General features: G+C 44.2%; 1 protein-coding gene across 1 annotated transcript; it reads left to right on the forward strand.

Annotated features, from left to right (window-relative positions):
* The first annotated feature begins 19,352 nt into the window (after positions 1-19,352).
* On the forward strand, positions 19,353-23,014 carry LOC143141940 (uncharacterized). The gene is made up of 6 exons (XM_076302620.1): positions 19,353-19,707; positions 20,382-20,444; positions 20,704-20,865; positions 21,066-21,122; positions 21,305-21,382; positions 22,016-23,014. The coding sequence occupies exons 1-6, from the start codon at positions 19,540-19,542 to the stop codon at positions 22,112-22,114; spliced, it is 627 nt and encodes a 208-aa protein (XP_076158735.1). The 5' UTR covers positions 19,353-19,539; the 3' UTR covers positions 22,115-23,014.
* The last annotated feature ends 3,970 nt before the right edge of the window (positions 23,015-26,984 follow it).

Below are 26,984 nucleotides of genomic sequence, written 5' to 3' on the forward strand. Positions count from 1 at the left end.
TAATATAAAAAAACACAACTAAGCAATAAGGACAGTAGAAGATAAAGAATATACTAAATATACTAAAATACAAATAATACTAAATAACACTTAATCTAAACCAATTCTAAAAAACAGTATCCACATAGTGGGTGATTAATCAATCAAGATGCGCTTGCAATGACTGAGGCAGGGACTGAGCCTGTGATTCTCTGTGCATAAAGTAAGGTAAGGTAAGGTGCTCTGTGTGAATGAGTGTCATGGTGATGGTGCAAATGAGTAAGTCAAACAGTGCAACAGTGCAAGAATAAAGTCTATATATCTATATAACTATATTAAGAAAGGTATAAGTGTGGCCACAGTTCGGCTGTGGCATGGAGGGAGGGGTTATGCAGATGTGCTAATATAGCACGCAAACAGTGAGGCAGAAGACAGTGGTAGAAAGTGGCTAGTGGACAGACAGTTCAAGACATGGAGGTGGTGAAGAGGCAGACAGACTATGCAGAGAAGTCTATTTCTCCTCTTCCCTTAAGTGAAGCATTGAACAGTTCAGTGGCCCTGGGGACGAATGACTTCCTCAGACTGTCTGTTGTGCAAGGCATTGAGCGAAGTCTCCAGCTGATCAGGCTCTTCTGCTTAACAATAGTGCTGGTACAGTCCAGACAGCAATACAGTCATTTTAAAAGCCCTGCGTGGCCATGTCCAGTGTCACACTTTTGTGGGCAGGTCATGTAATTCTGATGGGTAGATTGTTGATATTTGAGCCCAGACAGGCATGCCTTTGTACACTGAGCTGCCTATTGTCTCTCCAATCTCCAGCCTTTCTTCTTACATGAGCTATGTCAGCGTGTGAGGGATTGTTCCCAGAACTGGCATTAATCTGTTCACTTAATAGCTCATTCTCTGCAGTACTGTTTCTCTTCCCTCCCAACAATGAGAGACAAGGTTCAAATTGATTAAACATTCAGGGTACAGGTCAACATATTTTTCTTTAATATCTTCAAATACCAAAAAAGGTTGGTTGTCGGAAGTGCTTTGTCACTGATTTGCCTCTCGAAAGCAGGTGCTCTTTGGTTTCAAGGGAATACTTTTTGAAGAGTTGGTTTGACCAAGAAATTGCAAAGGCACACTGCTTTTTATAGTTAAAAAGCCTTTAATTTAAGTGGGCTTACGAGTTGCGACAAAACATGTCTTCATCAGAGTATGCTCTGATGATTTTTGGTCAAACCAACTCTTTTACGTGAGACATTTTGCTTTAATTTGACATTTGAATGTTTTTGTGTAAATTGTTTGTAACGTAACCACAATAACCCTTAGTCCAACATCCACACTTCTTCAATATGCTCTATCCATGGGTTTGCTTGTATTCACAGTAAACTCAAAGAAAACATAAAACAGTTTGAAAACGTAGCCTAAGTGTGACTCGAATACACTTTTATTCAAAAGTGAAAGATCAAAGTCACCACACACTGCACTATTTTATAGTTGTTTTTCAATTTGGAGCGAACAATGCGTTTCGCTAAGTGCTTCATCAGGTTTGCTCTGCACCATCCCTGAACCTGATGAAGCACTTACGAAACGTATTGTTCGCTCCAAATAAAAAAAAACCCCTATAAAATAGTGATCAGTGTGCGGTGACTTTGATCTTTCACTTTGGATTACACTTACCTGCCCCACCTAGCCTGACGAGCCAGACCCACATTAAAATGTAGGGTCTGGACACTCACCATACGCAGTGCTCAGTCCGAGGGGCGGGATAATCAGTTGTCTTTCAAATTCCCTCTGCACGCAATAGGACAGCGGCAGCGCTATGAGTCCAATGCGTTTCCCACCAGCGGAGCTAGTTGGCTAGTTCAAACGTTTGCCAACTTAATAAAAGCTTAACTCGTGTCACACTGTTCGCCAGCAGCAACATCCATCTTATTTGTTTTCAAGTAGCAGGGAATTCAAGCCAAACCGTTGCAACTCTGCCATCAATCATTATGTTAAGCCCACCTAACGACTCTATACACGATTTCATTGGCCTGATTAAGTTTCGATTTCTGGAGCTCACAAGCCAACGGAGAGTTGCTAGACTAGCCCTGGCAGCAAATGTAATTCGCTGCCGCTAGGGGCGCGTCTAGATTTCTAGGCTATGCCCCACCTGCACCTGTATCACTAAAGGCATGTGCACAGGGACGCCTGTGGACACTTTTTTATTCAAGTTGCTCCTCACAGTCCTCTAAACCTTGGCTGACACTGCGATTTTCTTTACACTCTCATACAATATGCCAGCTCATACTGTATGTTTCAATCGGATTACACACAGACATCTTCTAATTGCATCATGAACCTGGTCAAATAACAAATCAAACTGGACTTCAGTCCAAGACAAAAAAAATTGTGTGAAAACTGCACAGTGTCTGTTTGGCTTCTGTATCAGTTCAGTGTTTGTCTTGGCTCTGTAGCATACACACTGGCTTGGATAAAGCCATACACAATCCCAGCCAGTGTTGATGTTGGCTGATTGATGTTTTTTCTTTCTTTCTTTTTAAAAGACAAAGGTTGCATTCAAACAGAATTAGATTGTCAGTAATCAGAATCACATGGCCTAAACTTTCAGGATGTCTGCAGTTTTATACTGATGTTACAGTAATCCCGTGTGAACAGAGAACCAACCAGAGGTGACAAAAGCAAAGTGTTGTCTTGTGGGTTTGCCAGTTCATTCCCCTTGCAGCCACAGATAAAGTTAAACCTCATATCTATAATGCCTTACCTGCATGTCATAAGATTCAAATCTTAAAGGCCCAGAAAGTGTTTTTTGAAAAGGTTTGCACAAAAAGGTTTGCACAGGAAAAAGGTGAACACGTAGATGTTAAGGGTTAAGCATCATAGGAATGCAGTCCTCATGTAATGATAATTCCTGAGGAACACCGCAGAGGAAAACCCCGGTCTACACCTACTGTTTGTACATTTTTAAAACATGCCAACCAATGCTCATTAATTAACAGGCAAAAAGCTGCAGTAAGTTTTAAGAGTTAGCTTATGAGTGCTAATTTCCATCCGTTGTACCTAGCCAGTTCTTACAGTTATACATTTATTACTGTATATCAGGCTATGGTTCAACCAGTGCTCCTTGCAAGTACATCTTAATTATAATTTGCATATTCCCATACATATATTCCCTCCAAGGTGCCTTTCTGCTGTTTACATATAAACTTATCATAACATGTCAATCTCACTCAGTAAACATGTCTCATTGTAATTGTAATGCAGTCACCCATTCGAATGACAATTGCTATGTTGAATGAACAGACCGCTAAATAATTTATGGGAGGGTCTAGCGAGAAAGCCAAGAAATGCTACTGAACAGGTTTGGGGAGTTTACTGGAAGAGGAAAGCTCATGGCATGGCTAGGCTACAAATACTGCTCATGTCAGCCTCCATACCCCACATGGTGGTATGATTATTAAAACATGAGTTATCGCTTAAATGGGTTTCTTATTTGTGCTGAACTGTCTAACAATATAGGCACTGCAGGAAAGGCCCTCACCAAATCACCAAATCAGCAGGTCATACAGGTTGCTTCGGGAAAGTCATGTTTATTTATATAGCGCATTTCATACACAGAGGTCATTCAATGTGACAAAGTATAGACAGGTGGTGCATAAACAGGACAAGATATGGTGCAATGTAGGTAGTAGTATACAGTAATATAAATTAAATATAAATATGTGCAGTGTATTAGCATTAACCTTATAAGAGCAGAATAAATATGGCTATGTATGAACAATGTATGAACATTATATGTGCAGTGTAGTAGTAGTTGTATTATAAGAGTAGAATATGGCTATGTATGTGTATCTGAACTTGTTGGTCCGGGTGCGGAGAGACCTGTAATGGGTGGGGTGAACAGTCTGTGGTTGGGGTGAGAACAGTCTTTGATGATGCTGCAAGCATCGCTACTGGATGGTCTTGATGATGGGAGTGAGAGTGAGAAACCAGTGATGTGTTGGGCAGTTTTCCCCACCCTCTGCAGTGCTTTTCAGTTGGAGGCAGAGCAGTTGCCATACCAGACTGACACAGTTGGTGAGGATACTGGTGCTGTGGTAGAAGTTCACAAGGATCTGAGGAGACAGGTGGACCTTCTTTAGTCTCCTCAGGAAGAAGAGACGCTGATGAGCCTTCTTGATCAGGGTAAGATCAGAGATATGAACACCCAGAAACTTGAAGCTGGTGACACGCTCCACCTTAGTCCTGTTGATGAGAATGGGAGTGTGTGTGCTAGCGTTAGACTTCCTGAAGTCCACAATGAGCTCTTTGGTCTTCTTGGTGTTGAGAGGCAGGTTTTTGTCAGTGCACCACCATGTTAGGTGCTGGACCTCCTCCCTGTAGGCCGCCTCATCGTTGTTGCTGATGAGACCAATCACCGTAGTGTTGTCTGCAGACTTGACAATGGTGTTAGAGCCATGTACAGTCATAGGTGAAGAGGGAGTAAAGGAGAGGGCTCAGCACACATCCCTGTGGTACGCCAGTGTTCAGGGTGATGGTTGAGGAGGTGTGGCTAACAGACTGAGGTGAGGTGACCTGAGACAGTATTAGATCAATAAGCTTAAAGGTGTAGGTAGGCTATAGTATTCAGACTGGACACCTACACAGTGAATGCATGCTAAATGAATTACTGTATTTCAATGGTATTGATATTCATTATAGCTAGTCTGTCTGAAAGATGTCATATTTCTTACTCTTTATGGTGATTAGGGCATCCTTTCATACTGGCTTAAACAGTTTTGTTCTCTATTGGGATTTTCAAAAACTTTATAGACTATAACCATATTTATTTCTTCTGGAGTCTTTTTACTGTAACAATGAATTCAGATTAATGTAGGAATTGAAGAGTGATTGTGTGGACTATGAGTGAACACCCAGTGATACCCTCAGTGCCCTGGGTAGTCTATATCGATGTGGTCCGGTTAAAAGACCAGTTGATAGTCTTAATTTGTGTTTAACATGGGAAATGGAGGCTACATGTGTGTTATAAAGGAGCAGAAATAGGATGACCACCACATGTTGCGTCTAAAAGTGAGGACAGATTGGCCAAAATGAGGACACTCATAGTCATTGATAGTCATAGTCCGCATCATATCCGTTCCTATTTTTTGTGGTGGTTTTCTGCAGAAATACATTGAATTAGGGAGAACACCAACCATATTCTGAAAAGGAGGCCCAGTTGTGAGGACAAAAATGAAGAAAAAATTACCAAAATGAGGACACTTCCCAATTTCCCATTATAGGCCTATTTCCATCGGGGGGACGGGAGGGAAGGTTGTTATACTGTCCTACAGTAGCGTTTTTTGGCATGGGCGAAGTGGAATCTTACCAAGGGGCGGCACAAGCACTCACAAAAAAAAAAGTCGCCCTGGGCGTCATACAAGGTAGGACTGCTACAGCTGTCTATGATTTACGTTTTCACTTTACTACTCTGGCGCTCTTGCACGTCCCAGAAATTCAAACACATTTCACTTGACTGCGGTGCGCTGTAAATCAAACCTATTTTTCAATGAGCCCAGCGACAAGCGCAACACAAATCTGTGTCCCATTCACTCAAACCAGCTCAACCTAGCAGTGAGTGCAGGGCATGCCACCTCCTATCTGGAAGCCCCCTATGTTGTTGTTTTTTTTATCATCGATTGCTACTGTTTGCTGTGGAGCACTTATATCATCACTACTTAAGCACTGTTTGCTGTGGAGCACTTGTATCATCGCTACTTACAAGCACTGTTTGCTGTGGAGCACTTGTATCATCGCTACTTAAGCACTGTTTGCTGTGGAGCACTTGTATCATCGCTACTTACAAGCACTGTTTGCTGTGGAGCACTTGTATCATCGCTACTTAAGCACTATTTGCTGTGGAGCACTTGTATCATCGCTACTTAAGCTCTGTTTGCTGTGGAGCACTTGTATCATCGCTACTTAAGCTCTGTTTGCTGTGGAACACTGGTCAAATACACAGACACACACTACCTAGGTGCGGACATAGGGCTAGAAACCCTGATGAATGGTCACCCTAGACAAACAACGCAACCAATGCTATCATTTTATTTTACCGTTCAATGTATCGTTAAGCTGGAAAAACAATACTGGAAATATAGATGGAGGATCACTTTTTGGCTGTCCTTTACTGAATATAATTATTGGGCATTTTAAATGCTGATATCGATAGATTGGCAAATAGCTAATACTATTAGGGAAGTGCGGTCTAAGTTTAAATTAATTTGTGCGTAGTGCCGGTGTCATTCATTTATGTCTTACAAGTAGAGATGCACCGATAGATCGGTTGGTGACCAGAATTGGCCGATTTTCACGTGATCGGCCATGACCGGCCGGTCAGTCTGAGACATGCCGATTTTATGCCGGTCAAATGCACTTGCGCGCCGCAATTGTAACAACACCCAGCTGAGTTTGCAAAGTTTGAAGAAGCTAGCATCCAGATGTAGGGCTACAAAGAAAGCGCTAATAGGCTACTGAGTTTTTCTACGCAGCAAACGCTGTGCTTTGCCATATTGTGTGGAATTTACTAAGGTTCACTTCATTAGGCTGTTAACCGCCCATCATAAGGCTCATCACCGCCCATCCCTGCCGCTAATTGCGTGCCTACAGCTGAACCACAAGCGCATCTGAACGGAGATAACCAATTGCGACATTAAAAATATCAAAGTTTAGCAATCATAGGCTACATGATAATAAGATGTCAACAAGCAGCGACATACAGTAGCCCTAGTAGTTCTACTCCACTTAAAAAATACCCGAACTATTTACTGCACATAGACTAGGGCTATGCCTTAAAATACCCTAGTCTAGCAGATTGAGAAGTGGATGTCGTGAAAGTGTAATCTAGACGCACCCTAGCGGCGGCAAATTAATTTGCTCAGCCTGTACGTCTAGTATCAAACCATAGGGATTTCTATTGGCTGACGCCGTGGACGTCATCCAATCACTGCGCTCTATTTTGTTAGAGAGTCTTAAGGCGGGCTTAACAGAAAGATGACAGTCCTGCAATGGTAGCAACAAGAAAGGTGGCTATGGCGAACGAAGAGCGGTTGTTTGAATCGGCGTTGGCGTCAACTTTGGAGGAGTTGGACTTGTGCTTTTCTTTGAAAGTTGAGCAACACAATGCACTTAAGTCATTCCTTTCGAAGAAGGATGTATTTGTCGTTTTGCCGACCGGATACGGTAAAAGTTTACTTCCACGTTCACTGTTTTCATCGCTCTGGCCACGTCATCCTGCTCTTTGTTCTGATTGGTCGTAGCGCTGGCCTATTGCATGCCTAGGCAGTTTGAAAGACAATTCTCTGCCCGCCCCTTGGATTAAGCGAGGTGAATGGTTCTATTCCAGACTATACATTTCAATGATATAGGATGGCCTGCCAGGCTAGTGAAAGTGAACACTGAATACTGAATCAGCTTTCTCTGAAAGTTTCTATAGCCTAATTGATGCATTTATCCGGAATTTGGATATCGGAAGTTTTTCATCGCAAAACAGTGTTTTCATATTATGGTGGAGCACATAATATCTATTAGGGGTTTGCACGGCGTGTCATCAGATCTGGACATCGCCATATTGGAGATACTCGCCTCATTAAAAAAGCATTAGGCACTGAAGTAAATCCCTAACATCGTCAAAGAAAATGGTTAATTATTGCCGTGTTTTAGGTTGTACCAATAGGTCAGACTGAGAAAAACATAGGTGGGTGCTTGTGGTTGAACTCGGTACTTCTTCTCCCTCACCCAACTCATATGTATCTGCGCTGCCAATAATCCGTAATTTCTCGAAATATCGCGCCTTTTCTTGTGGTCCAAGTCCTGCCCTATATGCCTTTGCATCTTAGACGCATTTTGATGAGCTTTTCTGTTGTTTAGACACGCTAAAATCACGTAAGATATCCAAAGTGCATAATACTCCATTGTACTTCATTTACTGAGTATCGCCAATATGGCCGTGCGTGCTGGGTTACCATAGTTACCGGCCAGGGGGTCGTTTCTAGAAAAGTTAGCAACGACGTTGCTCAACCACCATGGTACGACGCAATTTGCGACCAAACAACGACACTGTTACACCTGTTTCCAGAAAGCATCGTACCTGTGTCGCAATTCACTACCTCCGACGTTCGAACACCGTAGTTCCAACAACGTTGTTGATGATGCAGCGATACATATCATTGGTGGAAACAGTGGCAACGTATAATACCCCACCCCCTAGAAATGTTCTGTCACGGCCTATGTCGACACTTTTCTAATCTAAACCGAGTGATTAATGCTGGCATTGTCATTGCCATCAGTTAATTTAAGCAGACCAATATGAGCCATTATTTGTGTTAAATATCTGTTGGAAAAAATATATAGCCTGGACAAATGTCTGGGTATCCCATGGCATATCAACTGTCTCGTGGCTTAACGGCAGCGCGTCAGTGCACTGAGCGCTCGACCGGAGTTCGCGTCCTATGTCTTCTTTTCATCTCTGACTAAGAGTAGGCCTACGAGACACAACAATAGGTTTTGACCATACATATTTATGTATATAGTTACTCTACATCGAGAGACCATAGGTAGGCCTACAATACATCAGTCAAAAACAATTGAATGTCACACTAGTTCACCTGCAGGTAGCGAGAAGCAAGAGGACAATCTCACATCATAAGAAAATCGAACCTACAACGTTGGGATAATAAGTCATCTGCTTTAGCCACTACACCATTTAACACTGCTGTTGTTAGGGACTGTGAAGATTATAATACTAAAAGCAAGGCAATACTTTAATTAACATAAATAGCAAGAATGAGCCAAGTAGGGAAGCAGTGTCTTAATCAAAATTAAGCTGGAGGATAGATCAATCATTGAGTCACGAGATAAACATCCACTTCGCAAATTTTGGTTAGGCGGTTGTGATTTTTGGTTAGGCGCTCCGGACACCAACAGGAACTACCAAGGAACGACACAAGTGCGACTGCCTAGGGGCAGTAGTTCAAACGACCAAACTTTGCGTCCTTGTTTGCGATTGAGAGTTCGAACTACCCTTTCTCCCCTGTGTTTTTTTTCACTTTTCCCTCGCCCTCCCATAAATTCATCAATGCATATGAAAATATGTTCCATGGTAGCATGTTCAAATGTATTATGAAAATTGTTCTTATAACAGTGCATTTATATTAGTAGTCTGTGAAATTAATGTCCCACACTGGGAAGAATTATAGTTTGATACTGCAGCTGAAGTTAGACTTGAAGAAGAATCTGTCTCCTCATCAGTTCCATTTTTTTTAACAGCCATTTCATTATCGATCAGTTGATTACATTTCTATATTAACATGTTCTATTAAAGAAAAGATAGAAAATAACTATTTGTGTGTGTAAAATGGTTAGAAGAAATGAAATCGGAATCGGCTAAAATCGGTATCGGCAGGTCAAACTCTATGAAAAATCGGAATCGGCCCAAAAAATTCTAATCGGTGCATCTCTACTTACAACAAATAAATGCATTCATCGTCTAGTGAAGTCAGATATGAGCATACAAAGACGCTTGACTCATGTATGGTAGATGCGCACTAAGGGCTCTATTTTAATGGTCTGAAACGGAAGTGTCTTTGCGCAAAACGCAAGTGACTTTGTGGGTGGATCTTGGGCGCTGATGCTATTTTACCGGCGGGATAATTGACTGTTGCGCCCGACGCAAATCTAAAATGGGGTGGTCTGAAGTAGCTACATTAATCATGGGTGTGGTTTGGGTGTAACGTGCAATAAACCAATCAGAGCGTCATCTCACATTCCCTTTAACAACAGGCACGCTTGTTCCATAGCTGATTGCTATTATGGTGGCATATTTGCCAGGCACAGCCAGGAGCGTTCACAGCGGTATAATCACTGTTCAGTTGGGAACAGTTAGCTATTGATTTTTCCTCTTGACAAAATGTAATGCAGAATTGTCACAAAGACATACTTTCCGATGTTTTGGGATCACTCTCACTGAATCACGAGGTTATGAATGCATGGTGATATTTTTGCAATGTACAATGTAATCCAACATACTCTCCCGAAAAAGGAACTACGATGTATAGATGTGAGGAGCGAAGTGTGCGTTGCGCAGCACAGGCGGCCAAGCAAGGGCTCCTTACCCTCAGCAAACTCAACAACGAGAAACAGTTTCCAAGTTGACCTAACTTTCAACTCTGCACAGTATCCCATTAACTGCATGACAGTAGGATATTTACAATATTTTCTGTTAAGTAGAGTTTGTAAACACGTTATCATCAACTTAATACACGCACAACATTTGTTTGAGCAGGAGAGAGAATAACAATGAATGGATGCAGCAACTACAGAAAGTTTTGAAGGGAGGTTCCGGCTACCTAAATGCTAAAATAGGTGGGTTTGATTGTCCTGTACTTGTAGATACTGGCGCTTCACGTTCTGTTATTCCAAAGCAATTCTGGCTGTCTATAACTAAGGGGGGGTGTGACCTGGAAGGGTATAAAGGTAGGGCTAAGGCAGCTAATGGGGGGGGATGCATGTGTTGGGTTGCTGGCAGACTGTGTGTCAACTTGGTTCGCTTGCACTGGTTGCAGAGTTTTTAGTATCCGATGTTCCCTCCAGAGACATTTTGCTCGGGTTTGACTTTTTATCGCAGTATGGTGCGGTGGTTGATCTGCGCAATAAACACTGCCAAATAATGGGTCAGACGTTCCCTCTGATAGATCTTAATCCCTCTTTGGAGCCGCAACCGGTTGTTATTCAGCCCGATACGGTGGTGCCCCCTCGCAGTGAAGCCATTGTTCTGGGTCAGCTCCAAAGTGGTTGGGGAGATTATGCTCAAGGGATGTTGGAGCCCTCTCCTTCCATCTCTAAACATTGTGACATTTTGGTAGCTCGAGTTATTTGCAAGGTCCAGCAAGGTGTCTTGCCCATTCGTGTTATTAATTTGACTAATGATGGCTTAATGTTAAAAAGTGGAATGAAAGTAGGCACTTTATTTACTGATGTAGAAGTGGATCATGACCTGTCAGGGAGTTGTGTAGGGGAAGAAAGTGCGCATTGGACAGTTGACACCTTACTGAGTCAGTTTGGGGTGGGGCAGAAGGGGTTTTCCCCGGATCAGTTGAAAGCTGTTAGGGATTTGCTTCATAAGAACATGGCAGTCTTTAGTCAGGGAGAGGCTGATTTGGGCAGGACCCATCTGACCCTACACGAGATTGATACAGGTGATTCCAAACCCGTTAAGATGCACCCGCGCAGAGTCCCACTTCACTTACAGCAGGAGGTGACAGACAATCTGAAGCAAATGCTTGCTGGCGGTATTATCAGCCCTTCTTGTAGCCCGTGGGCAGCACCAGTGGTGTTGGTTAAGAAGAAAGGGGGCGGGTTGAGATTTTGCGTGGACTACAGGAAGCTCAATGAAGTGACTAGAAAGGACGCGTATCCCCTTCCCAGAATTGACGATGCTTTGGATAGCCTAAGCCATGCGTGTTGGTTTTCTACTCTAGATTTAGTAAGTGGCTATTGGCAGGTCGAGGTCGACCCAAAGGATCGTCCTAAGACCGCGTTTGCCACACGCCAGGGGTTGTTCGAGTTCAATGTTCTAAGTTTTGGCCTTTGTAATGCGCCTAGCACTTTTCAGCGTCTGATGGACCTTGTACTCGCTGATCTCCAGTGGACTACTTGTTTAATTTATTTAGACGACATAATCGTCTTTGGACGCACTTTCCATGAGCATCTGACACGGCTGGATGGTGTTCTGGGGAAGCTGCGGCAGGCTAACTTGAAGGTCAAGCCATCTAAATGTGATCTATTTTCCACACAGGTTCAATATCTCGGACATGTTATCTCCGCTGAAGGAGTAATGCCAGATCCAGCTAAGGTGCAGGCAGTAAGGGAGTGGCCTGTTCCCACTAATCAGACTGAGGTGCAGAGTTTCCTTGGGCTAGCTTCATATTATAGACGCTTTGTGAGAGGATTTGCGGATATTGCTCGCCCTTTGCACCAGTTGACAGAGAAGGGAAGGCGGTTTCGATGGAGTGACGACTGTCAAAGCGCTTTTGATCGACTAAAAACTTGCTTAATCACTGCTCTTGTATTGGCTTATCCAGACCCCAATAAGCCATTCGTCTTGGATACAGACGCGAGTGATGTGGGGATTGGGGCAGTGTTATCTCAAGAGGATGGTGGGTTGGAGCGTGTGGTGGCGTATGCTAGTAGAGCTCTTACAAAGCAGGAACGCAAATATGCCACAACATAAAAGGAACTTTTGAGTATGGTTACTTTCACTAAGCATTTTCGACATTACTTGTTGGGGAAGGCCTTTGTATTGCGAACCGATCATAACTCACTACGCTGGTTGCACAATTTCCAGGGCTTGGAGGGACAGCTGGCTCGCTGGGTCGAGCAGCTTGCAAATTTTCAATATGAGATTGTCCATCGCCCAGGTAAATTGCATAGCAATGCTGATGCCCTTTCCAGGCTGCCTGCTTTCCTTGAGGAAAGACCTCGGTCGAATTCACATAATCCTCAGGCAGTGGCTGATGCGGTCGAACCAAAGGTCTGTTCTAGAGAGTTGGGCCGGCTAATTGAGTATAAAAAACAAGCTGATGGTAGATTGAAGCCAGATCTCGATCTGCAAAAATATGCTCCTGTCTGGGGTCAGCTTGAAGTACGGGGGGCTAGATTAGTAAGGATTCCGCCTGCTCACTCAGATGCTGCTTCCCAGGTGCAGGTGGTATTGCCTCGGGCAATGGTGCCTAAAGTGTTAGAGCAGCTTCATAGTGTCTCCACCGCAGGTCATCTGGGGGTGCAAAAACTGCAGGGGAAGGTTAAGGACCGATTCTATTGGCCAGGCTGGTTCGAGGATGTTAGGGGGTGGGTGCGGGAATGTGTTGATTGTGGTTCCCGCAAGGCTCAGGGCAAGCAACTGTGTGCACCTTTGCAGCCATCAGTTACATCTAGGCCTTTTGAACGAGTAGCCCTTGACATCCTTGGTCCTTTACCACTGACACCGGGGAAGAATCAATATATACTGGTTATTGGTGATTATTTCTCTAAGTGGACCGAGGCTTTTCCATTGCCAAACCAAGAAGCGGCCACTGTGGCCAAAGTGTTGACCGAGAAATGGGTGTGCCGGTTTGGGGTGCCTCGGAGCCTTCACTCTGACCAAGGTCGTCATTTTGAGTCGACTTTGTTTAAAGAATTGTGTAAACTTTTGCACATGCATAAATCTAGGACATCTCCTTACCATCCCCAGTCCGATGGGCTAATTGAACGGTTCAATCGTACACTTTTGGATATGCTTTCTCTCTTCGTTCAAGATAATCAGTTGAACTGGGATACACTTTTGCCTTATGTTATGTTAGCTTATCGTAGCAGTGTCCATGCTAGCACCTCTTTCACTCCCTACAGAGTGTTGTTTGGACTGGAAATTGTCTTGCCTATTGATGTTATGTTAGGGGTTGGACCTCAAGAGACCTTTACCTCTGTGGACAATTATGTGTCTAAGTTGAGGGAGACATTGTCTACTGTAGTAGAGGCAGTTAAAAAACATCAGGCCAAGGCCTCAGAACAACAGAAAGCGGCATATGATTTCAGAGCTAACTTTCAGTATTATTCAGAAGGGGAATTGGTTTGGGTACAGAACAAGGCCAGGAAGCGGGGTGTGTGTCCAAAGCTGCAGAGACGGTACAAAGGGCCTTTTAGGGTGGTGGACCGGGTGACTGATGTGCTTTATAGACTTCTCCCTGTGGATGGTGGTAAGGAGAGTGTTATCCACTTTAATCGGCTCAAACCTTGTACTTCTTTCTCGGTAGTGCCATCAAAACCAGTGGCATCATCCCATGGGAGCGGGCCGGCGGATCGTGTGATTCCCTCCGGACTACGCCAGCCTCAAGGGGTCCAGTTTGGTGCCAGCTGGGTCCCGCTTTGCCGATCAGGACAAGCGGCTGCTACAAAAGTGCAGGAGCCACTAATGCGGCAGGCTGACCAGAGTGTAACACCAGAGGGTGCCAGGAGCCCGTTGGCCCTGTTGGGGGAGGCAGCAACCTCTCAGGTGACTGGCTTGGTGGATCAGGGACCACAAGGAACTCAGCCCAGCACGGTTCCCAGCACATCTTTGGAAGGGGGACGTCCCGCCCGTCAACGGAGGCCACCAGTCTGGTCTGGCGATTATCGGATGTCACCATAGGGGGGTGACTCGGGGACGAGTCCTTTTTTTTTCAAGAGGGGGGAAAGTGTGATGTGAGTGAATTGTGGGACTGTGGGGATTGTTAATCAGCTGGGACTGAATTTGGACTAATTGAATGAACTGCAACAGGTGAGGCTGATTGGGGTTACCTGAAACAGAACTGACAAAAGGGGAATGGGGGAAGCGATAGGGGAGATCACCTGACGGCTGCGGTTCGACACTCTTGGGTGCGGGAGGGTGTCGCTCGCAGTCATTTAGGATTGCCGGCGACGAAGACAGGTAGCCTAGCCGGGTTATTCGCTTCCTGAGTTAAGAGGGGAGGTTTGCTGCCTCCTGTATGTAGTCAGGGCCGGGGCCTTAGTAGAGTGGGGAGCCGTGTCTGTCTGCTGTCTGGTGTTCCGTGGCGTGGGGTGAGCCGATACGTCCTCCCTCCACGTCTGCGCTGTCCAGCTCCATTGGGAACTTGGAAATCAGCGCCACAAACTCAGACCCCAGGAGGGGGTGTCGCCGGTCGGCGAGTTAAGTGAACATTTTACTGTGTGTGTGTGTGTGTGTGCGCGCGCGCGCGCGCGTGTGTGTGTGTGCGCGTGTGTGTGTGTGTGTGCGTGTGTGTATGCGTTCTTAGGAGTGCATTGGGGGGGATGATAACGGGGTTAGTGGGGCAGTTGTGTATGCAGAGTGATCGTAACTTCTCTTGGACGGTTGTGGGTGCGTGTGTAATTCTCAGAGTGGAGTGATCACATAGTTTGCAGTGCCTTCTTATAGGGTGAGGTGTGTGCCAGTGTCGGTGTGGAACTTGGTGTGCGATTTAACGTCTACCTTTAATGAGTGAGATAATTTAATGAAGCTGGTTACTCTGCTGCTATTTACTGCCTTTGCTTCCGTGAACCCCCTGCACATTTTAAACCCGTATTAATGTTTACATATGAATTAATAATAAAGATTGTTACATTTGCCCAAACAACTGGTTGTGTTCATTTGCAGGCTTTGGTATTTATTGCAATTGAATTGCAAAACAAAGAAAACCCACATTTATTACAGTATTGACTGTTACTAACGAAGGTATTATAGCAATATTATAAATGTGGCGACAGAATAGCCTAGAACTTGGGTAGGCAAAGCGTTTAGTAGCCTATGCACTTGCGGTGATAGCCAAAACTAATGTGAATCGCGGACTATTCTACAACCAAATAAAGTAAAGGAGATTATTTGTACAGTACCTGCGTTAGCCAAGTAAAGGACGGGACTGCACCCTTCACAAACCGTAAAAAAGAAAGTTTATTAGTTTTACCGTTGACTACAGTTGACAGTTCACTATCAGTCCACACAAACAATTCTGGTTTCCTTGCACTAGCGATTTTCGACGTAGCCTATTCTGTCTGTATAGCCTACAGCGCGCAAGCTTTGGTCAATATCTGTAACAGAAACAGTGCCAACTATAGGCCTGGGATATGAAGTAACGCGTTGAGTCGTGTTGAGATGGATCCGTTTGGACGCAAATATTCTTGATACGGTTCCAGGGAAGACGGAGGAAAAAAAGATCGGTTTGGTCTGGTGGACTAGCCCTGAAGGAGCCTGTGAGGACGGTGTGAAAGAAAAACACAGAAGAACTCTTGAACCAAACCCAGCACAGAAGTGTGCTCCATCTTTGTACACAGCATGCTGCAATTGATGGAGAAAGCTTTGCTGTGGTGCACAGAGAAGGGAGATCAGCTCAGCATTGAAGTCTAGGAAGCTGATATGTTTGTATACCGTTTCAAGGGAGCACGCTTTATTGGCCCAGGTTACCAGTAAGGGGGCATGGCTACTTCTCTTACCCATCAACAATGCCATTGTGTACAAGGAGGGCAGCAGGGTACTTTCCCAAACGTTGATGGTACTGAGTTACATAACTGCATGAGAACCTGAGACTGTTATCATATTGCAGGAGGTAAGGTGGTAAGGTAACTTTATTTGTACCCAAGGGTAGATTTGGTTGCAGGTAAAAAGAGTGGGTTTCTTACACACACACATAGATGACATTGACAGAAAACAGTAACATAACAGTGGCAACAGTGCTCCAGACATAGAAATATCCCATGATGGCGAAACTGGACAAACCTGAGCTTTTTAGCCCACTGGTTCCACGTATTAATATGTTTTATATCAACAAAATCATTCCCTCTTCTTTTCACCTGGACTTGGAATGGTTACACACACAAGCCTTGTCTATGTATGGCCTTGTCTGCATTTGTCCTGATTCTGCACCAATAGACCCTTTCATGGAATTTTCATTATCAGCATCATAGTTTGGCCCACAAGACTTCCTTTTTAACATTCCATATGTTATCTTAATGCAGAGGAAGTAGATTGGGGCCCAAATAGAATGTTCAAGCATTGTTTTTGTTTACCTTGTTGAAAGGGTCCATACAAGGCGCTTGTCTTAAAAGGGACTTCCTCACTTCTGCTGCTCGCAGTACACTGACTCTGACTCCCATTCCACCCCTCTACCACTACCAGTTGGTCTTCATGTCTGGGGATAGGCTCTGGCCTCTGCCATATCTCGTCAGAAGATCTGAGATCTTCATAGCTGTTTAAAGTCTTTTGAGCTGTTTGACTGAGGACAGAGGCCTACGCCAAAGACTGTTTACACTAGAGATCTGTTATCCTTTCCTTCCTTATGGTTAATATGCACTCACCTTGGGTGCATATATAACATAGAAAGAATAAGTATGTGTGTGTGTGCCGCGTGTGTGTGTGTGTGTGTGTGTAGGGAGGGGAGACAAAACAACGATAATGCAGAGACAGTGATCAGGTTTCGCTGTAGTATGTCATCACCTTGATTTCTGACGGGTAATGCCTGGGTGGCTAAGCACACGAGCATACCTGGTCACAAGTGCATACCTGGGGCCTATTGCACAAAACTAGGATAAGGGATTAAGCCGGGATATCTTGGTTATCCTGGCTCAATTTATCCGTGATCCAGTTGCACAAAAGCGGGATAGGGGGCAGCAGGATATGTTATGGTATAAGTTACCATGGCGATTTATTCTTTGGAGCTAGCCTGCTCCAGACCAGGCTAAGTTCCAGGATCTATTTAATCTCATCCCTTATCTCAGTCAGCAGTCACCACAAACGGAAACCAATAATTATTCCACTGTCCACTACACATTGTTATCACATATACCTAGACCCATTGTCATTATTTAAACGTTTGTGATCATTAATTAACTTTTACATACTCGCCATTCCCGACCTGTTATGCGACAATGTGACATCACGGGAGTGCCTAACCATTTCGCACGTGGTGGTGGCGGAACTAGTTGCAATATTCTCCTAAACAGAGGTGTTGCTGTTTGTTGCCTGTTGTGAAAAGGCTATCGCTACCTACTTCACACCGTAGAAGAAGCAATGAAGCCGCTAGTTGCCATGGTAAATCAGTGAATCTGTGATCGGTGGCGGGGTCTATTTGAGGGAGCCGTGAGCGCGCACTTATCCAGGATAGGTTTCACCTGGCTTGATGAATCCGTGTCTGCTCATCCTGGCTTGGTCTTTGTGTAACCAATTAAGCCTGTACGCTCTTGTTTTGGATTCATTGAGCGCAGCTCAGTAACTTATCCCGGATGTCTTAATTCTGCTTTTGTGCAACGGACCCCTGGTCTTCCAACCAATCTAAAACAAACAAACAAACCACAACAGACACCTGCACACATGTGCACACACACACACACACACATGCATGTATACTTACATACATACACACATGTTGGGTATACGCTGCTTACTATGTGTGCATACAAAACATATGGAGAGAAAGAGAGAGAGAGAGATAGGAAAACAGGTTTTTACTGTCACCACCATCACAAAACACTCATTGATAATCTTCAAATGCACCCTGTGCAGTGCGGGAATGCCAGTGACGTTCTTTCTCATAGAACACTCTTGTTAATCACCAGGACATAATACATGACCCAGTGAACCTAGATTCTTTTCAGTTGGCCGTTAAATAATTTGGAATGATTATAAACACAATTTCATTCATACCAAAGCAATGATTCATACCAACCTATTCCCTCCCTATATTAGCTGAGCTTCTAGGGCAGATTGATGTGAAACTCAGTCTCCTGATTGACTGCTCACATTAGCCAATCAATGCTCTTGCTCCCACTGGGTGAGGCCAAGGCCCAAGCCCTTTGAAAATTACACATCAGGCTCATTATACTGTCTGTTATGATCACATTTCACACAGTATGAAGGCAGTGAGTGTTTGCAGTTGCCACACTTCACACTGTCCGAAGGTCTGAGAAACGTCTGTAGGCAATGGCCCCCCCCACACACACAGACACAGATGTACACATACTGTACACACAAACACACGCACGCACACACACACACACAAACACACACACAATGAGCCTCAAAGCATTCGACTGGACTGTTCTGTCAGAGGAAGTTGACGGTTTGCAAATGTCATGCCCCAGTAGTTAGTGGGCCGAGAGGCCTCTGCATCTGATAAATATCCCCCCATCACAGTGGAAACTAGGCCAAGACCATCCCACAGCTTGTTCCACCAGTAGTGAAAGTGATGCCCCTGATGCTCCTGATTAAGACCATCCGGTATCCACCGTTGCTCACTTCCTCTCCCTTGCAGCCGAAGCCTCCTCAGGCATGTCCAAATGTCTTTCCGGAAGAATCTGCACATCCCCCTTTTAGGTGTCGCTGGCCTGGAGAGAGCCTAGTGACCGGAGTTCATCTGCTTCATCTCCAAGGAGCGCTCTCTCCGCTCTGCGGTTTCTAGTGCGCCATTGAATCTAGGACATCTTAACCAAGACCCTCCAAATGTCATGACCTCAATACACTGTGGTTAACCCACACAACGTGAACCCTTTTTAAAACATGCTCCAAACACTGCCATTTGTTGAATGCCTTCAGGTGCAAGCATAAATTGAATAACTATATTAAAAAACAAAATACCATTTTCATGGATGATAATGAGCAGGTGTCCAAAACAGGTATATATCCTGGTGAATGAGAGACTCTCTCTCTCTCTCTCTCTCTCTCTCTCTCTCTCTCTCTCTGTCCTTTCTTTTTTCCAAGTGGTTGTGGTTGGAAAGTGAGCATGGAGGTTGGGGGTTGACGTATGAGGAAATGGGCACATATAAATACCTGAGCAAAGAGAAGGTGAGAGCAATACAAAGACAGAAAAAGAGAGAGAGAGAGAGAGTGAGTGAGAGGGAGAAAGAGAGAGAAAAAAAGTGAGTAAGAAGTACAAAAGGGCCGGGAATAAGAAGGGCGTGTCGGCAGGCGTGCATCTCTGAAGAAAAAACGAGATCGGACAGCAGTGACTGAGAGAGACCATCCGTGGCTGCCGAGCTCATCACTTCACCGCCATGCGTGGGACGCTGCAGAGAGGGCTGCTGGTGGCCCTGCTACTCCTGGCGACGGTCGTGTCCTGGGGCCGCGCGGCGACTGCACTCACCCCCAACTGTGTTCCCCGTGAACTCTGCATGGACACCGATGCGCTCCAGAAGTTGGCTCAGACCGTGGCGCACAACATAGTGAGTACTGCGTTTTGTGGCATGCGTTTTGTGAGCTCAGTCAGTGATCGTTTGGTTCACAGACCGGCGTTTTGTGGCATGCGTTTTGTGAGCTCAGTCAGTGATCATTTGGTTCACAGACCGGCGTTTTGTGGCATGCGTTTTGTGAGCTCAGTCAGTGATCATTTGGTTTACAGACCGGCATTTTGTGGCATGCGTTTTGTGAGCTCAGTCAGTGATCATTTGGTTCACAGACCGGCGTTTTGTGGCATGCCTTTTTTTGTGAGCTCATCAGTCAGTAATCGTTTGGTTCACAGTGTGCTTGAAACTAGGGCTGACGGGAGGGAAGGTGTGTCACTGTATGGCATGCTGCTTTGAGAGATGTTGTGTCAAATCCATAAATGCACAGGCAAACAGGAAATACATGCAAGGGTAGCTCTGCAGATGCCTTAATAACTCTTTGCCAAGGTATGACAGTCGTGTGCTTACGGACCGTGTGTGTGTGTGTATCTGTGTTTGCATTCACAACTCACACTTTTAACTCACCACAAACAATAGTCGTTTCCTCTGATTGTGAAAGCTGCTGAGAAAACAGATAGCGTTTGTAGCATTTGTAGGTTTTAGTACAAATGTAGGGGAAAGGTATGTGTATGTTTTGAGCATTATGATCAAGTGTTGATTTTCATTTCCCCCAGAGTTCAGCACATAATTGGAGAATTCTTCTCAACATGAATCAATTTATGCAAATAAGAAGATGGGTAAGGAATATTTTGGATCATATTACAGTCCAATAATATAATAAAAATGATTAATAACCTAAAATGAAATTACACTTCTAATGTAGTTTTACTCAAAGAGTGATACAAACTATTTTCATTTCCAATTGTACCTCCAGTCTTATGGAAAAGTGAATAATAATAATGATGATTATTATAAATAAAGTGACTAATATAATGATTAATATAATAATAACAAAGTGATCTTTTACATTTCATCCATCTTCCCCTCTCATAACAGCGAAATCTTCATGGCTGTGTCATGTTCCGAGTTGTCAGCTTCTATGAGCGTGTTCTCCGGGAGAAGCTGGGCCTTAAAGAGAACGAAGACGTTGGCGATCACAGGGGTCCACTCGTGGACCTTATGGGGCTCATGCAACACCTGGACGACTGTGTCCGTGTGGTGAGTTATCCTGTTGCCCTGGGCAACGCTACCTTGCTCCCCTCCATACTGAACCTGACACTTTAAAGGGCTGAATGATATTTCAACATACAGTACAAGCGTTTCAGACTGTGACTAAAACTAACTAAAACTATTCTAACTAAACACTAAACCAAAACTTCTGAATGGGCTAAATGAATGTGTGTGTGCTTTTTTTTTAGGATGAGGGGAAGTGTGAAAGATTGAATGAGAAAGCTGAAAAGATGCCACTTATTGAGGTAATGTCTTTTTTGATGAATGAAAAATTACTTTGTACTGCAAAAGTGTCAATTCAATTTGTTGAGGACCCCCCTGAAAACGAGATGTTACATCTCAAGGGATTATCCTCCAATAAAGAAATTGAAATTGAAATTCACGCTTGCACCTGTAGATACTTCATGCTGAAACTCTGTCTTTGTAGCTATCATCTACCAAAAAAAGGACACCAAAACAGTGGGCAATACTACAGATTCAGCATCTTAATGAAGCCATAAAAAAGGTAAATGTGACCAATATATCTACAAACACACACACTCACACATACACACACACAGACTAACACCGATGGACTTTGCTGGAATGTGCAACTTATTTGCAGAGGTGTGTTATTTACATCACATCTTCTCTGATTATTTCATAGGTTTGTTTTCTCTCTTTCTGTGTGTGTGTGTGTGTGTGTGTGTGTGTGTGTGTGTGTGTGTGTGTGTGTGTGTGTGTGTGTGTGTGTGTGTGTGTGTGTGTGTGTGTGTGTGTGTGTGTGTGTGTGTGTGTGTGTGTGTTTGTGTGTGTGTGTGTGTGTGTTTGTGTGTGTGATATGCTGTCTAGTCTAATGTCCTGTGTGTGTGTGTGTGTGTGTGTGTGTGTGTGTTTGTGTGTGTGTGTGTGTGTTTGTGTAGTTGATAAAATCCAACAAAAACAAACTATTAAATGCTACTTTATCTTTGCCCCCCTTTCCCTTTTCCTCTCTTCTCCCTCCCTCCCTCACTTGTCTCTCTATCCCTCATCCTCACTTTCTTTCTCTCTCCATCTCCCTTTTCCTCCATCCCTCCATCTCTGCATCTCTATCCCTCTGTCTTCTCTCATCACCCTAACCCCCTCCCCCCTCCTTCCTTTCTCCACTGTCTTCTATCAGATCAGTGAAGAGGACACCATAAACAAGGCACTAGATGAGCTGAAGCTTCTCCATAACTACATCAGAGGACGCGGCGTCCGCAAATGGTCAGATGACTAAAGAGATGGAAGCCATCTTGTTAGCTCATTTTAGCTAATAGGTGCAGTTGTGAAGTATGCGACACTTTTCTTTGTCCCTCTGTGCCTGTGTTTAGCGGTGAAATGCAGGTACCTGTCTTTTAGTAAGCAGCAGCAAACCACTCAACACTTAAAGACACTGGCTTTGTATACCTCTGGTGTTATTACTGTAGCCTGTGTATATGAATATAGACAATTCAAAGCACAGATGACATCCTTTAAGAGTATAATTTTGACATTGTAGGGCAAATGGTTATTTGTTTTCTCATAAAGCCTGGCAGACTTAGCTTCTCTGCAAAACATGCCATGCAAAACCATGCAAAACTGTATAGCCTGTTGGAGCTCCACAAGGACAAACCAAACAGTTGATCAAATGTTCTATCACTGGCTAGAGCAAGGTTTATGAAGATTACAGTAAGTTCTTATTGGTGCTGCTAAATTATATGTTGCCCTATGTTTAGTCTTGACTTGTTTTTTCTATTTAATGTAAAACATGAAATGGATCCCTTTCATGCAACTCCTGTACTTTCGGTGAAAGGCTACGATTTCTTGCACATGCAGGATTATTGCATCCAATGCTAAGTAATAATTTGTCAAGAATATGATGCATTGTTAGACACACAAATACACTGAATGTATAACACAGACATATCTTTAAAACAAAAGTTTCATAACATTTATAAAGCCACACACACACACACACACACACACACACACACACACACTTGACATTGTCAGACTGAATGTATTTGCTGAATGATTGTAGAACTGTGTATATGCTAGTCTTTTATTTGCTTTCCAATACAAATGATGCAATGATGACAATAATAATATAATAATATCATAATGATAATAATAATATTAATAAAAACATAACACACTTCACATATCTCTGTGTGTTTACCTTGAGCTGGAAAGTCCATATGATCAAAGTGAAATACATGCTCTCAGAGCAACACATGCCCAAGTTGGAAGCTGAGCAATACTGATGTGGACCAGCTGTGTTCTAGAACTGATGTGGCTCTGTTCCACAACTGCTTTGGACCAGTTCTAGAACAGCAACAGATGAAACCACACCACACTCAGCTGCTAGCTAGCCAGGAGAGGACCATGTTGACAAACTGGTCTCATGTATTCACAAAGGAAGGTTGTTTAGCTCGGAGCCCCAGCCACAAAATTCCATGGAAATTCAGGGGGATTTTCTTCTCCTCCTTGTCATTGTTATGCACTGGAAACAAAACATTGACTCCCAGGATCAGTAAATGAATCCAGCCTCTCAGTCAGCTCATGAATCAGGTCAGGGGAGCCGCCACACAACAGATGCAGCCGTTAAGTAATTATGTTGATCACTGTGGTATAATGTACCAAGGCACATCTACTGTGTTTGGCACACACATATGAAAAAAGATAAGATCATTTCACACTGAGCGACTGAGCCTTTAGAGGGAGCTACTGTATGAACTCTTGTCTGTATACAAATCTCTCCATGGTCTGGCCCCTATCTACCTGTCACCTACCCCCCACCGATCTTCTCCACCAGCATTCCCCTTCCAGAGCACTACGTTCAGCAGACCAACTGCGGCTGGAAGAACCCAGGGCCAGGCTGAAAACTAGGGGGGACAGAGACATTTCAGTGGCAGCCCCTAGACTCTGGAACTGCCTCCCCGTCCACATCCGTTCAGCTCAGTCTCTGAATGATTTTAAGTCCCTTTTAAAGACCCACCTCTTTTCACTTGCCTTTGGCTAGTGTCTCCCTTTATGCCCTAGTGTTTAGTTTTAAATGTTCTTTTTTCTGCATTTCTTAATTTAATTTAACTGTAGCCCTTTTTGTTTTTGTGCCTTCCTGTTTTTATTTATTGCACTTTACTGTAAAGCACTTTGGTGCGGCTAAGCCGTCTGTAAATGCGTTATATAAATAAAATTGACATTGACATTGACATTGACTGGTATGTTACGCAACTCAGTCTCTGACACCCATCACACTGCTTTGTCAAACTGCTGCTTATGATTTTTCAGTAGGCCCCTGAGGCTGCCACGGTATTACAAACCATCCATTCAGGCATGCCACAGACTACTGTGCCTCTGTTTCAGATATTCAAACACCTGTCAAAAAGCACCTGTGTAAAACGCAATGACGATGTGACGTAACTAAAAACATTCTGTTTCCAAAGATAGCTCCCAGTCATCACAAAGCCAATTAGAATAGCCAAGAAAAGCAGAAGTCTAGTCTACAAATAGACATGGTATTAAATACAAAAACCCCAACGTTCTGTCCCACTCTAAAAATAGGTGCCAACTGACGACAACCCAGCTTATCTCACTGGCCAGTCTAGCTCTCTTCATGGGAGTTTTGGAGGAATTTTTACAGGAGTGAGTGCATGTGTGCCAGTGTTTGAGAGAGACTGAGAGGTGAAAGTGTGTGTGTGTGTGTGTGTGTGTGTGTGTTTGTGGGTGTGTGTGAGAAAGATAGAGAGACTGTGTGGGAGAGAGAGACTGAGAGGTGAAAGCGTGTGGTGTGTGTGTGTGTGTGTGTGAGTGAGTGAGTGAGAGAGAGAGATTAGACCAACACCAAGAACACTGCACTGACATGGGGCCCTTCTACAAAACACTCACACATCTCTCTCGGGCTGGGGTACTTTCAACAACACGTTCTCGACACTCAAAGCACTTCACCAATGTAGCACCCACCTGGGTGATGCAGGGCAGCCATTATGCACCAGAACGCACACCACACACCAGCTTGAGGTGGACAGTGAGGGATTGAATGAATGAGCCAGTTACACTGGGGTTGATTAGGGGGGCAGATTGAATGAGCAAGGTTAGGATTTTAGCCAGGAGACCGGGGAACCCCCTACTCTTTGCGATATGTGCCATGGGATCTTTAATGACCAGAGTGAGTCAGGATATGTGTAATGGGATCTTTAATGACCAGAGTGGTTTAATGTCTCATCCAAAGCACAGCATCTCTTAAAGTACAGTGTCCCCATCATTGCACTGGGGCATTGGGGTAAATCTTTTTGGCCAGAGGGAAGAGTGCCACCTACTGGCCACCCACCAAGATCACTTCCAGCAGTAACCTAGTCTTCCAAGGTGGTCTTCCATCCAAGAACTAACCAGGCCCAAAGCTGCTTAGCTTCAGCAACTCAGCTAAGACAGGGTATCCGCTGGTCTGGCTGCTGGATGGCTTTCATTTGAGTAGTTGGCAGAAAGAGATCTGAAGCCCTCAGCTTACTCCCAGCCCTGGAACCTTTGGTTAACAGAAAATCTATTTCACAAACACAATAGAAGGACATGTAATTATTGAATTAAATGGCATCCTTAGCTGCTTAAACAGCCAATGAAAAAAATCAACACTGTGCATGGTGGCTTGTACATGATGTGGTTATTGTTTTAAAAAAAATCTTCCCTTAAAACCAAAAGCAAAACGAAAGACCCTGAAATGAAAAGTCCGCTGTTTTTTTTTTTTTTTTAAGAAAACCACACCAACTTGAGCGAACGTCACCGCTAATAATACAAAGAGAGAAGAGATGTGTTCCATTGTGGACGACGACGTAGACCACACCAGTGCATCAGCCTCCTCTTGTAGTGTCATGGTTTGTGTCAGATGACAAATCTACGAGTGAATGAGGGAGCAAAAACCACAAGAGTATGTGAGTTAATGTGGCCCCCAACACCTAAAGGTCATCTTGAAGTACACCATCTGTCTGCATATACTGTAATAAAACAACATCAAATGTATCAGTGCATCAGTGTATGAGGTAGTGAGAACTTCATGAGAAAATACACTTTATTACGCATTACCAACACAACATATAGCTAACTACCCTTAGTGAATATGGCAAATATACATATAACCAACAAAAGATACTGAACCATCAATTAAAACCAAGCAGTCCATGCAGACTTCATAGAGATGAATATGTTAAGGAAATTGTATGGCCCACTGGTCATTATTGGAAAATAAGTCCTGACAGGACAGGGCAAACAGGACTGCTGCAATCACACATAAGAAATATTGGATATCGGAATGTTGGGAAGGTCCGTTTATATTAATGAAACTTTCTGTAGCATTGTGAGGAGCGGAATAGTAATGTTTAGTATTGTATTGAATCTTGTATATGCACTGCATCGTTGCGGTCCCTGCTGTAAGGAGGGGGGGGGGGGGGGGTGGAGGTAAGACGCTGCAGGGGCTGCAGGATGTTGGTTTGAGTGGTGGCTTCTCGCCTCTGCGGTCCTGAAACTCCCCCCACCCCACCCCACATGGTCTGCCTCCTCAGTCACTTCTGGTAAGCCTCAGGACCTGTCTGGCTTACGATAAGCACCGTCATCAGGTATGAGCGCGCCAGCGCGCACACACGCACACACACACACACACACGCACACACACACACACACACACACACACACACACACATGTAGACACACAAAAGCACTGAGGGGGCTCCACTGAGAAGGGTCTTTACAGGGCTTATCTGACCTCACGGCCCCTCCCTTCTCCCCAGGCTGAGCAACTTTATGTAGCTACGAGACTGCTTGGCGAGGTGTAACTCTTTCTCTGAAACTCTGCCTGCCGGAGAGGGGAGAGGATATGGTGGGAGGGACCAGCCTCTTTCAGCGAAGCCCGCTTGCCACTTGAGGTTTCAGAGAAGCCATGTCATGCTGTGCCTTCTTCGCATTGGCTATTGCCTGGTGCAACACAGAGTCAAATGTTCCAAGCTGGCCTTCTTGGACTGCACAAACTCCAAACGTTGGGTCCATATTTGGACACCGTGTGCAGGAGGGGATATTTTTGAGAAAATGTGTATTGTGTAATGTGTCCACTTAATAAAATGCACATAATGAATTGGCGAAGA

This window comes from Alosa pseudoharengus, unplaced genomic scaffold (assembly GCF_046254945.1).
Source record: "Alosa pseudoharengus isolate Yale_2024_CS ecotype anadromous, Long Island Sound unplaced genomic scaffold, YU_APseudo_1.1 YU_APseudo_1.1_scf_24, whole genome shotgun sequence".
Taxonomy (NCBI): domain Eukaryota; kingdom Metazoa; phylum Chordata; class Actinopteri; order Clupeiformes; family Clupeidae; genus Alosa; species Alosa pseudoharengus.

Excerpts from the sequence above, each read along its gene's own strand:
- LOC143141940 (XM_076302620.1), top strand. The coding sequence starts at position 19,540 with ATGCGTGGGACGCTGCAGAGAGGGCTGCTGGTGGCCCTGCTACTCCTG. Across the intron at positions 19,708-20,381 it reads AGACCGTGGCGCACAACATA|AGTTCAGCACATAATTGGAG; the intron begins GTGAGTACTGCG and ends CATTTCCCCCAG. Across the intron at positions 21,123-21,304 it reads AAAAGATGCCACTTATTGAG|CTATCATCTACCAAAAAAAG; the intron begins GTAATGTCTTTT and ends CTGTCTTTGTAG.